The sequence below is a fragment of the Agelaius phoeniceus genome, chromosome 15 (genome assembly GCF_051311805.1).
Source record: "Agelaius phoeniceus isolate bAgePho1 chromosome 15, bAgePho1.hap1, whole genome shotgun sequence".
Lineage (NCBI taxonomy): Eukaryota > Metazoa > Chordata > Aves > Passeriformes > Icteridae > Agelaius > Agelaius phoeniceus.
In genome coordinates this window covers 14,391,252-14,404,453 of record NC_135279.1, presented here as the reverse complement: position 1 = coordinate 14,404,453, position 13,202 = coordinate 14,391,252, and the positions used below count along the sequence as shown (strand labels likewise).

The window sequence follows — 13,202 nt, the reverse complement described above, 5'->3', positions numbered from 1 at the left end:
GTGCTCCCTGTGGCTCTGGGGAGCCAGAGTGCTCCTCTGGAAGGCAGCCAACCTTGTTAGTCTGCCTGCCTAATGCAGGCCTGGATTTACATCCCTGGGTTCTGCTCTGCTTTCTCCTGAACTCAGCCTGGCTTGGTGTTTCCAGGCAAAAATGCTTCTCAGAGCACTCTGCCTGTTGTACCTGTGCTGAGATGGTAGGAAAAAAAAAGTGCATTGCAGTTTTGAAACATGGGGATGTTTATAACAGAAGCTGTTTCCTCTAAAAGGTCTAAAACTTAAATCTTTTAAAAGTGCTAAGTGATCCATGTGCTAGTAGGCCATAAGTTTTTATTGTAAATCTATATATTTTCTCTAATAAGAAATTCCCCTCTAGGAGTCAAACAGGACACAAAATGATTATACTTAAAAGGAACCATTTCTACCTTGGGTTTTCTCTGCATTTAGCAAAAAAGGCAAGTTTGTCCCTGTAGGGTAGTCAAGACTTCTCCATTCCCCACATGCAGGAAGAAATAAGTTATTTTCTTAATGCCCATTTTTCAATGGATTTTGTTCTTTATTCATATTTTTCTTTGGATCAAGAAATTTCTACTTAGAAACATTTGGGGATGCACATAACTTCTTTTTGTCCTGGTTGTTACAGGATAAGGAACTGGAATCATTATGCTTTAAGAACTTTTTCCTGGAGTTCCCTGGCTTTTCCTTTTCTTCTTGTTGTGCTGGAAGAATTAGTCTTGCCATGCAATAGCTCCTTCATATAAGTATGAGAGCAAATAGTTGCCTTGCATTGAGCAGTGTGGCAAAATTGGTTGGTTGAAAAGGAATGTGTTACCTGAATTTGAAGGAAAAGTTTGAGAAAAACTCTGTTTGCAGTACCTGGTGTTTGTGTTCCATGGTTAGCAGGGCCTCTGCAGGAGCAGGAGTGGTTAATGGTTAATAACAGCAGTGGTCAATAATGCTCTGGCATGGGGGACAATAGCAATAGCTCCATGTTTCAAGATTGCTGCACATACTTCCTAAAGTAAATTTATTTTCCATGTAATCAACTCAGAATCTGTCTGGTATCAGTGAGAGAATTGTATCAGCGTTTGGTTATTGTTAATAGTATCAAAGATAAATGTAATTCCTGGGGTCAGTGAATGTCCCACAAATGTAGGTTTGGAAGGCCATATCCAGACTGTCTGGGGACATTTTATGGGATATGACAAAACAGTCTAAGCCTTCAGGGTGTTAAACTGCATGAATAAGTTTTAGACTATTGCAGAGGGAGAATTCCTTTGGTTTTGTTCATATAATGAATTAAGCTAGTGAACACTTTTAAAGCTTAGATCAGCCTGGGCACAAAGACAAGAGACAGCTTAGGTTTTGACATAGCAGTCCCATTTAGACCATCATCTCCTGGGTGATGATGTATGGGGTGTCATTCATGGTGATTTGAAATCTGCAATAAAACACTGTCTATTGCAATAGCTGGCAAACTTATTTTAAGGTAACAAATTGCTTTGGATAGTTTTACTGTGATTTATTTAGCTTAGCTTGTTCTGAAGAAATATGAAATAGTGCAGGGGGGAAAAAAATTACAAGTCTAAGTTTTTTTTAGATATTAGAAATTTATTGCTGTTTTTATCCCTATCAATTTGTCCTCTTCTGAAAACCTGAATTCGTGTTGAGCCTGTGCCATTGTACATAGCTTGGGAAATATAATTCTTCCTAGCAAGAATTGTTTTCACAGTCTGAAGGAAAGTTAAAAGCATTCTGAGGACTGAAAAAGACATTGCATAAAGTCACAATTTGACACTTCAGTAAGAATGTTTCAGCCCAGCCAAAATAAAGGAACACTTAGCTGGAAACCATATGGTCTAAAGTAAGGGATTCTGTGCTAGGCTTTCATACCTCAAAAAACTCTGTGTCACCTTCAAGGGAAAAATCTCTGTATTCTGTGATCTGACTTAATGAAGCAGCTAAATTGCAACTCCATTTGCAAGTAAGGAAGCTGAGGAGCAGAGACATAAAATAAAGAACACAGCAATTGCTGTTTCACACCCTTCGAAGGTGGCGTGTTAAACTTGAGTGCATCTGAAAGGCCCCATATTGGTAAAGTCAGTGCAAATTCCCTCTTTTTAAAATGGTGCAAGAGGTCAGAATGGATAGAGACTGTGAAGAATCAGTGTAAATTTCATGTTTTAGGACCCTTCTGCTGAAGGTTTGGTCCATCATTGATTATATTCTCACCCAACATATTTGTGCTATGGGTGCTTCCTGTGCTTTCTTTGTGTGTGGTGTGTCCCAGAAGTGCAGATCAATCTATGCAGTGACTATTTTCACTGTTTAATCTTTATTTTAGAATATCATGGGTTAAACAGCAAAACTTGAAGCTTAGTAGTAACAATTAATTATTTAATTGGAAATTTAATATCTAACATGTCTTGGGATAGATACATCGTTAGGGGATTATTAAAATATGATGCCAGAATCAGCCTAAAGAAACACAATGCCTCATTTGTGACTGTTTTATATTTGTAAAACCTCTTGTTGCAGATCCATAATGACTCTTTAGGGTGCTGCTCCCAGGGATTTCAGAGCTTGCAGTGCTGCCAGGGGTTTGTGCTTTATGTGCTGTGGTATTTGTCAGACCCGTGGCTGACTTACTCTCCTAAAGATGAGGAGCCAATGAAGAATCAGGAGCCCACACAAAAAAAATTTAGCAATTTTTTTGTGTTCTAATTAATGTTCTAATTCACCGATTCACTGTCTATTGGCAGCAATTACTGAAGTACTTTTATTTTTATTCCATGTTAACTTTCCTAGTGTGTTTTTAATTAAAAAAAAATGCTTTGTGTCTAAAATTTCAGGTGCTTTGGGATAGAAGAAGAGTTGTGTTCCTGTGCCAAGCTTGCACATGAGCCAGGACACCTGCATGTCCTGCAACACATGTGGGAAGCAAGTGAACACCACTTTTAGAACTTTAAATGACAAAGGGCAAATCTCCTAAAATTTACCTCTGCTGGAAAAAGCACTGGAGATTTAAATGAAGGTCTTGAATTGAATTGGTCATGTTCCCTGCTATATGGCCCTTTACAGTTGGTGTTTGGTTGTTTTTATTTGGTGTGGTTGTTGGGTTTTTTTGTTTGGTTTGGTGGTTTTTGTTTGCTTTGGTTTTGGTTTTTTGAGGGGGTTTTCTTGTTTGTTTTTTTTTTACTTTTTTGGGGGTTTTTTGGTGGTTGGTTGTTTTTTGGTTTTGTTTTGTGAGTTTTTTGGGGGTGTTTGTTTGTTTTATTTTTTTTTGTTGTTGTCAGTTTGTTGGTTTTTTGGTTTCGTTTTGTGAGGTTTTTGGGGGGGTTTGTTTTATGGGGTTTTTTTTGTTGTCAGTTTGTTGGTTTTTTGGTTTTGTTTTGTGAGGTTTTTGGGGGTGTTTGGGGTTTTTTATGTTTGGTTTGGTTTTGGGGGGTTTTTTGTGGTTAGTTGGGTTTTTTTAATTTTGGTGGGGTTTTTTTGCGGGGCTGTTTGGGGTTTTTTTTGTTTTGTTTGTTTTTTGGGTTTTTTGTGGTTAGTTGAGTTTTTTTTTTAATTTTGGGGTTTTTTTGCGGGGGTGATTGGGGTATTTTTTGTTTTGTTTGTTTTTGGGGTTTTTTTGTGGTTGGTTGGGGTTTTTTTCTTTTTTTTGTGTGTATGGGGTTTTTTTGTTTTGCTTGTTTTCTTTTGCTCATTTGGGGTTTTTTTTGCATGTTTTTCTTGTTGATTGGGGTTTTTTTTCTGTTTTGTTTTGTAGGGGTTTTTTGGGGTGTTTGGGTTCATTTTTTTTCTTTTGTTTATTTGTTTGTTTGTGTTTGTTTATTTTTGTCAGGGGTGTTTGTTTGGTTCCTTTCCCCGCAGAGCTGCTGCAGGGGTGCAGAGCAGGGAGAGGGGCAGTGATGCAGAGGACAGGACAGGACAGGAGAGGACAGGAGGGTCCCTGTGGCTGCCCAGTGATGCTCCTTGCTGGGACTGTGCTCTCCTGGCTGACACAGACACAGAGCTCTGATCAGGGCAGGTTTTCTGTGCTTTCCCTGCAGCAAAGGGCAGTGAGAGCTGCACTGAGGAGCTGCAGGGCAGGGCAGAGCTCCCTCCCTGTGCTGCCCAGGCATGGCAGGCAGACATGGCATCAGCTCATTTGGCTCTGTGCACTGCTGAGCATGAATATGAATTAGAGACAAGTGCCTGAGCTCTCATACTGACTTTTGTTTAGCTGCTAATCTGTTTGAATGCTAATGTGCCACATGCACATAAGCCAAATTAGTTTGGAAAAAGCTTATTTTCCTTTTTGTGGCTTCTAAAAATCAGAGCTTTGCTTTATTTGATGAGCTACTTTGATCTATTTTGCTCAAAATAATAAAGAAGTTGTATAAACACATCCAAAGTTTAAAGTTCAGTAGCACACTGCATTATAACCTTTTGCTTCTCAAATTAAAAAAAAAAAATTGCTCTGAGGGTCTTATTTTGACATTTCTCCTCAGTAGTGCCATAGGACACAAGTGGTGATATTTCTCTAAGGTTTTGTTTTACCTCTACAGCCAGAATAACCCTTAGGCTGGAGTGCCCTTACTTTCCATGGGCATTTTGTAAAACTTAGCTCTCAATTCCTCTTTGCAGCTGTGCTGTGCATTATTGATGAGCTCTGATGATCCTGCTCCTTGACAAAACTGAGGAAGATGTTTCTCTGACATCCCAGAGTTTGCAGTCTAAACTCAGTGTACAGATGACACACTAAAGCTAAAGAAAGCTAAAGAAGGGTTTTTCAGGAAGACTGGGGGTGAAGAGGAAGCGTGCTGGGTTCTGTGGGCATTGATGTTTTAACCTTTTACAAATATTTTATTTGCAGAGGTTTTGCTTCTGCTTGCTAATACAGGTGCACACATCTTTGTGCAGAAGGGAAGCTATGAGCCAGCCTTTCACATGTTGGTTTAGAGCCCAGTGAAATCCAGGGACTTGAATGTTCTGTCTAAATGATCCTGTTAAACCTCTCCAAGTTCAGCCACCATTTCTGTCCAGCTTTGGATGGATTATAAAAATCTTCATGTATTGCATTACATTTTCTTGAAATAGGAAATTGTGTGTGTTTTCTGAAGCTAAAGTTAAGAAACAATCAGAAAAATTTGGATGCATTCATTGCTCACAAGAAACACTAATGGGAGCAGCACATTACAAACACCTCCTGACTCTGTACTAGATAGAGAAATTGTTGCATTTGTTTAGAGAAAATAAAATGCTGGATGACCCTGAGTTTCTTGAGTAGCACTTCAGTTCCTGCTAAACTGAGAAAGTAATGAAAAATTGGGTTTCAGTTTGGGTTTTGGTATTTAAATGGTGTTGCTGTGTTTAGGCTCAGAAATGAGCTGCTCTGGGAAGGCTCCCACAGGGGTGAGGGGCTCCCAGTGACGGATGAAGAGCAAACTGAAGTGGTGATGCTCTGGGAAGGCCAGGGGGTATTGGAAATTGTCTGCTGTGCTAAGAGTTTGGTTTTCAGCATGTTCAGCTCTCCCTAATATTTCAAATGTTGTCAGGCAGGGTAAGCCAGGATTTCAGCCAACATCCAAGCCTCACATGGTCTTTTGATTCATTGCCAGCATTAAAAAGTGAGGGAATCAACAAATTTAGTGACACATAAGCAGCAGAGTTTTGGCATTTGCTGGTTTATAACCATTTGCCATGTCCTTTGTAGAGCACAGAAATTACATAAATCCTGTTTTTTCCCCAGTTTAAAATGCTTAGGTAAGGAAAAATGTTGTCAGAGGGAGCCTCATCATCTCCCCTTTTCACCAGGACTCACAGAAGCTCCTCAGCCACTCTCTGGTTTTTACAAATGATACCAACCTGCAGAAATGACATAAGCTCATACTTCAGCCATGACTGAATTTCTGGTGTTCCTGTCATACATGATTTTGCTCTGATCACTGGGTAACACATCTCAGCATAATGGTGGTTCTGTCTCTCTTCCCCCTTCATTCAATATCTAAGGATAATATATGTGCATTGCTCCATTAAAAAAAAAATGAAATATTTTTAATGTTAAAACTGAATCATGGATATCAGATCATATATTTATGGTTGATTAAATATACACAGTGACTCTCATTTTTGTTATTAAAGATTTACTGATTTTTATAACTAAGCTATACCTAAATTATTTTTGAGTTCCTGAAATATATGTCTATTTCCAGTTCAGGATAAATCTCTTTATATTAGTTCATTGAAATGGTAACAGCAGCTGGTGAAGCCATAATATTTTATCCAATGATGCCTGTGTCACATTTCATGCCAATTACTGTATCTTAAGAGACACAGTTATATGAAATTTTATCGACAACCAGCTTGTGCTCTCTGGCTTTTAAATTCAGTATTACTGAGCAGAATTCTAGGTTTTTACATCAGACAATGTGCCTTTCAGTGGCTAAAATATTTCTAAAGGGGATGGAAAAAAAAAATCCTTTAACAGAATGAAAAATATTTCAGATACAGTTTTTGGATGATGTCCAGTTTCTACATTAAAAATGCCTTCCAACACCAGACGAAGCCTGAATCATAACGACTCATTTAATGCCATGTGCTCTCTGAAAGGAAAATGAGATCAGTGGTTAAATGAAATGCCCACAGATCCTGGGCATGGTGCACCATGATCAATAAAGATGATAATGCAGAGATGTGGGAGGACACTAAACTGGGCTGTTATTTAAGATTTATTTTGTCTTCCTGAATCTTTCAGAGTGCTCTATGGAAACAAGATCACGGAGATTCCCCAGGGCCTTTTTGATGATCTTGTGTCTCTGCAGCTGCTGTGAGTATGATCCCTTCCTCTTCTTTATTTTACTGACTAGCTAGATTTACTGTTCTTTCAGCTTCTGACATTAATAGAACCACTTTTTCCACTGAAAACTCTCTGGGATGTGCTAGTCTGTTGTTTCTGTGTCAGGCAAGAGGGAGGCAAGGGCTGAAAAAACTGAAAAAGGAAGGTGTCAACAGTTTTATAGCAGAGTGTGTATAATGGATAATAGACACGGAGGATTTAAGTGTGGGGAGGAAATGAGAGATTCTGTCCAAGAAAGGAAATTTGGTCACTGGCTGATGCGTGGGTGGGGATGCCATCTGATTGTTTTTACACATTTAGCACTTGTGGTTCAGTGTCTGGATCCTTGAGGGCTTCTGTGCTGCAAGAACCTGCTGGGGCAAGGGAAAGGGCAGCAGGAGAGCTCTGATTGCTGCAACTCGTGCTCAGTTCCACATTCTTGTGATGTCAGATGGGGCTTAGCTGCAAGAGAAATGACTTTACAATATATTGTTATTTAAAGTATTTTATGCCATGTGTGATTTAACCTGCATGATCAGGGTAAGATATATAGAGAGATATTCATTGTGTATTAATGGAGAAGAAAAGATTTCCCAAGCCAAATGTGAAATTGCAAATTTCACTCCCTTGGTCTCCATGATCACATTGGGAAGCAGTAACTCCTTCAAAGGGAAGGGAATCATCAGCCAGTCAGTAGGGGGAGCAGCAGGGAAGTGAGTTTAGAGTATTCCTAATCTTCTGATTACCATCATGGATGATACACTCCAAAAATGAAGATGATGTATCAAAAGTGAGTCAATTCTGGTTTATGTCACATTCAGCACTCCAAACAGTAAATCATATTTAATATAGAATATGATGTAGCTTTTAGACATGTCACTTGAAGCCTTTCTGACAATCCTGATGTAGCCAGCAATGAATTTCCCCATGATTTTCATTGCCATTGGATGTGTCACTGTGACTGCAGCCTGTGCTGCCCTTACATGGGATATCAAAGTAAGCTTAGATTTGCATCAGCATTCATGAGCAAAGCCAAACAAGTAAAATGAAGTCACTGAAATGCCTCTCTATGCTGAGTGAAGGGGACCAATCAGATGTGCAATTTATCCATAAGGCCTCAATTGCAGACATGGACCAGAGCAGGGCAAGCAGGAGCCCCTTTGGTTTGGTGTGACAGTCCCTGGGCTGGGGCAGTGGGGAGCTGCCATCACTTGATCCTCACCCTTTTTCTGGCAGCTCCTTTCCTCTCTCCTGCCCCAAACCTCACAAGTTTTCTGTACTTCAGTGTTTCCCTGCCTGGGCAGTAAGAGAAATTTTGGGGATGGTTTGCCAGGTGTGAGGACAATAATTATGACAGTGCAGAGGAGCTGGGACTCATCCTACTTTGAGAAAAAAACCCTGTATTTTAAAAAATCTGAGATTTAAAACCATCCTCCCCAACCCAAATATTTAACAGTTGCAGCTTTGAAGAGGTACTCTTCAAGGCTTGTTCTGTCTCATCCAGGACACTTTACAGATAGAATCCTTCCCAGGAGGAACATATAAATAAAAAAATCACTCAACACATGGATCATCATGTCCCATAAAAATATGGGTCTAGAACTTCTGCATAAGGCATTAAGCAATTTTTAACTCCTTTCTAGAACACTCCTAGAGTGCATGTAGAGCAGGCCTTCAGTGAATTGCATATTTAACACAAGATATAATGGTTTTTAGTCAGAATTGGCTCATGTGATGCCTTGTTATTAAGGAAATGAAATCTGTGTGCCAGGGAACTGCTGAAAGGTGTTTTGCTTCAACTATTTAAACATTCTCAAGCTGAGACAATGCAAGTTGCCCTGTTTTGGGGTTCCCAAAATACCATGACCCTGGAGCCTTCCAGGGTCTTCTTGAGAGTGTTTGTATGTAAAGTATCCTTTGGCAAAGAGAGCATTGAATGATCATATCTTAAATGCAAACAAATGTCTGCAGCTTTTTGGATTGTGGCTATGAAGCAGCTGCTCTGGGATTGCTTGTAGTATTTTAATGGCTACTAAAAAAAAAAAAAATAAATGGCATTTGTTGGTCTTAGACCTGCTGTTGAAGAATTGGAAGAGTGCCCTATGATTAGATCTAATTTAGTGTTCCGTGGGCACTAGATTGGATTTCTTCTTATTAGTCTGGAGACACTCTGATAAGAGCACTCTGATTAAGGTATCCTGGTAGCCTGTCTGATTTCCTGAGTTGGAGCAGGAGCAGTTTAGAAAATGTACTGGCTTTATGATAAAGCAGGACACAATGAGAAAAAGGGAGTCCTTGTGGGTACTGTATTATTTAGAAGGAAAAACTATTATTTAGAAAGAAAATATATTATTTAAAAGGAAGAAATAATTCCTGTGAAATTTCAGAACAGATAATATTGTTATTAATTGTTTTGGATATAACTCATCAAAGTTTATCAGACATGTAATTATTCTTCAGTTTAAATATACTGTCACAATATAGACCAGGATTATTCTGTATTTTGGCTGAATTCCTCTTTGTAAGGACCTGGCAGCTTCAGACACCACCACTGGTGTCAGGAGCTCCATAGAGGAGTTCTCATCTCGGGCATGGCCACATCCTCAAGTGTCCTGTTTGACTTTGGTGGAGGGGAAATGAATTCAGAACAAGTTTTAGACCATCTGGCTGGCATCAGCATTTCCACATTTCTGCCCTATAAGGCAGAGGTGGTAAGCCAGTATTATATTATATTTGGCAAGAAAATAACTAGGCATGGTTAGATAATAAGGGTTTGGAGGATTTTTCTTGAGGGATTAGGGTGTGGTTTTGCTGGGCTTTTTTTAAACCCTTTGGGTTTAATTCAAAATGTTGTTTCTGAAGTTTTCATTATAAGTAACCACCTTAAGTAGTTAACATCACCCACAAAAATAATTGCAATTGGAGTTTTGTTAAATTGCTGATTTCACAAATCTTATGTGTTTCTTAAGCATGCAATGGTAACCAACAGAGCAGCAAAAATCATTCTTCAAGTCCAGCTACACATCTGTTCTGTGGAGCAGAAGCTTTTCTTGGACCATGGAGTTTTCCTTATCCTGTCTGAAGGTGCCAGAGGAGAGGATGATAGAAAGCTTTGTAGCTACTGCACCCTATCCTCACACATTCTTCTTTTCAGCAGGCTGTATCAAGTGTCTTCTGGGAATTTTAGGTCAATTTGGCTTTGAGAGATCTATGTTGTTTTCCAGAAAGGGATACCTGTTTTTTTAGCTTTTGTGGGTTTTTTTAATACAGTGAATGGAAACTTTCATTTTATTGGGGGATGCGTCCAAGCTGTGAAACAGCGTTTGATTAATTTAATTGTTTACCAAAAGAATGACAAAGGCTTCAGCTTAAGGTGGAAGTTTTCAAGTAACCATTAGCTGAGGATGGTTAGTCCAGGAGACCTTCAACTGACCTTGGGCTTTCTAGAAAGAGGAAGACATTTAAATGTCCTGCTCACGTGTCCTTGAGTCCCCCTGGAATGTGGGCAGGCTCTCACAGGAGCTTGCCAAGGTGCTGCCTTTCACTGCAAGGGGGGCTCAGCCCAGGCCTGCAGCTCCTTCCCTTGGGACAGATAAACCCAGCAGCAGCCACTGATGCCTCAGGTTTAGCTTTTATGTCTTCCAGATTCTGTGCTGCTTTAGTGTGTGGGTCTGGGCTTCATATCAGGGGATGGTGAGCTCTTCACAGAGCAGGGAGACAAAACAATTCCTGCTCCAGCTGGGGACCAAGGACAACTGATCCAAAGCTCAGGCCCAAGAGTATAAATGGTAAACTGAAGAGAGAAAACAAGAAGGATGGGAGTTCATGGGCTAAGCTGTAATTGGACAATTAACTTCAATATGCAAATGGAGCAGAACTTATAAAAGTGTGAGATCCCAGGAACTGTTGCCCATTTTTTGTGGCCATTTTGGGTTGTGCTGCCCAAGGTGGATCCATTGAGGCCTCTTAATAAATCCCAACTTTATCCTTTAGCTCTGTCTAGTCTCTGTTCTAGGCCAGCCTTCACAAGGCACCACCATGGGCACCGAGTTTGTGATATTTGTCCTATTTTAAGTAGCACACTTCGCTCCCTGCAGCCAGATGAAAACCAGCGTTCTGGGAGCCTTTTGTTGCAGCGTGCGCATTGCGGCGCCCTGCTCCCTGGAACAAGGAGCTACCATCAAATCTCTGCTCTTTAAAGAGGCTGCAGAGCAGAATAATATGAGGGATGAAGTCTCATTTTTCAAATGTCTGGCAAGTATCAGTTTTCAATAAATCCTTTTCCTTGAGGAAATTTACTTTGCATAGTTCCTAATCATACGAGCGCTCAGGAGTGTTGATCCTAAATCTTCTGCTCGTGATCCCTGTGTTTTACTGAGCAAGGAAAATCCCCATGGTGGGCTCTGTTTTGGTGTTGCTAAACATCAGGAGATCTACTCCTGTGGTACACATATATTAAAATCAGAGGTTTGTTGTGTTTCTCTCTCAAAAAATGAAGCCAGAAGCTGACAGCCTTCTCCTCCCTCACCTAATATCTGGTCATTGGGGAAAACTCAAGCTGCAGTTGGAAAGGACCAAAAATCCTATTGGTGCCTGGAGTTTGACATATTGACAGATAAAGTGATGTCAAAAGTGGTGACAAATTATCAGTCATCTAACCTTGGTTAAAATTGGAACTAGATACAATATTTACAACTTCAGCTGACCCTAAAATAGACTTGTATGAAGTGACAAGTCATGTGTATACTTGCAGAAACTCCTATCATCAGTCTTCCCAAAATTCAGCTGGTCAAATTTTGGGTTGAGTGATTCTTATTTTTTTTGTAACTTGATTTTTATGCTGGTTTTTTTCTGTGATGAATAAGGCAGATACGTGGTATCCCTAGCTCTTTTCTGGTGAGGTTACTTGAAAAGTATCTTCATGATGGATTTGCCAAGTTTGAAGTGCTTGTGTTGATTTGTAATTCTAAACTGAATGCCAGTACTGAAGAGCTTAAAGCAGAATCTACCAATTATTTATTGTGTACTTTTGGGGCTTGATAGAATCTCAAAGAGAATGCTGTGATGTACAAACCATACAGAGTATTTAAAAACAACAGAATGTACATCAATTCCAGTGTTTGGCATTGTATACATTGCACTGTTGTATACATAAATATATTAACAGCTATGTAAACAGTACAGAAATGTCAGAATAAAGAAAGTGCAGCTTTCCATTTACAAGTCTTTAATAGCACAGTAGTCTCTCCTCTTCCCCATAGTGATCTGGGCTTTAAGTGATGTATAAAATCTTATTCTGTGGAGTTCTCAATTTTTCCCATGGAGAATAGACAACAGGCAGTAATAAAAAGAGCCCTTGTGACTGATGTATGGGGAAAACATTTTTCACAATGATGTCAGGTAGCTGGAGCAGGCTGCCCAGAAATCTGTGCATCCTCTGTCCCTACAAGGTTTAAAAGACCAGACTTTATCCAGACTGGATAAAACCCAATCTGACCTTGTAGCTCATCTTCTTTTGGCAGCCTGTCAGGACAAGCAACCACTGGAGCTTCCTGGAATTCTGAATTACCCTGTGATCTGGTGAAATGCATTAACTGTGCATGAATGAGTCATGCTTTGAGTGGGTTTCAGACCAGATGACCTGGAGATTCTATGCAGCCTATGTCATTTCTGGGATCTGTGAATCTAAATTCTTAACAAAATGGCAAATGAGCTTTTCTCTTGATCACTCAAAATATTTCTGGCTACAGCGTAGAGACCATGCCACCCTCATCCTTCCAGGCCAGCACAGAATGCTCTCTGCACAGACCTGTTTAATAGCTTTAAAATTGCTTTCCAGCCATTTGCCTCAAGCTTTTTTTTCCTTCAGATTTCTGCATTTAGGTTGCTATTGTGATAATGTTACTAAACTCAATAGCTGCTGTTAAAAGTGAGGAAGCAGCATCTGCCAGACTCAGAAATGCAATTACAGTCAAGCACTAATGACAGAGTGCAGCAGCAGCATCTGCCTTTCCTGTGTCACTGGTGTGGCCTGGCTGCATGCAGCCTCCCAAAGCACCTCATCCCTGTGTCAGTGTGAGCAGCAGCCTCTGGTGCTCTGAGTGGGCTCTCCTGACAGCAGCTTTCGTTGCTATTGCACACAAACCCAGCCCTGAAAGCTGTGAAAATGTATTTGTTCCATTGTGCATCTGAATTATCATGTGGTTATCTCCAATCAGCTGTGATCCTACCTGCAGGCAGAAGTTAGACACTGTTGAATTTCAAATAGCACAAGTCTGGGTGCTGTGACAACATGTGTTTATAATTCTCCAGGTAGTAACAGAAGTACCACAGGATTGTTTTGTGGGTGGTGTTCAAGCAGAGCTGGAGATTTTTGGTTTAGAAA

At 40.0% G+C, this 13,202-nt stretch overlaps 1 protein-coding gene across 3 annotated transcripts in view; it reads left to right on the top strand.

Annotated features, from left to right (window-relative positions):
- The window catches only part of SLIT3 (slit guidance ligand 3), a 494,867-nt gene that overhangs the window by 339,958 nt on the left and 141,707 nt on the right, over positions 1–13,202 (top strand). For all 3 annotated transcript variants that reach the window (XM_077186384.1, XM_054642751.2, XM_077186385.1), the window contains one exon: positions 6,737–6,808. In XM_077186384.1, the coding sequence (XP_077042499.1) occupies positions 6,737–6,808 (72 nt within the window). The remainder of the gene's footprint in view (positions 1–6,736; positions 6,809–13,202) is intronic.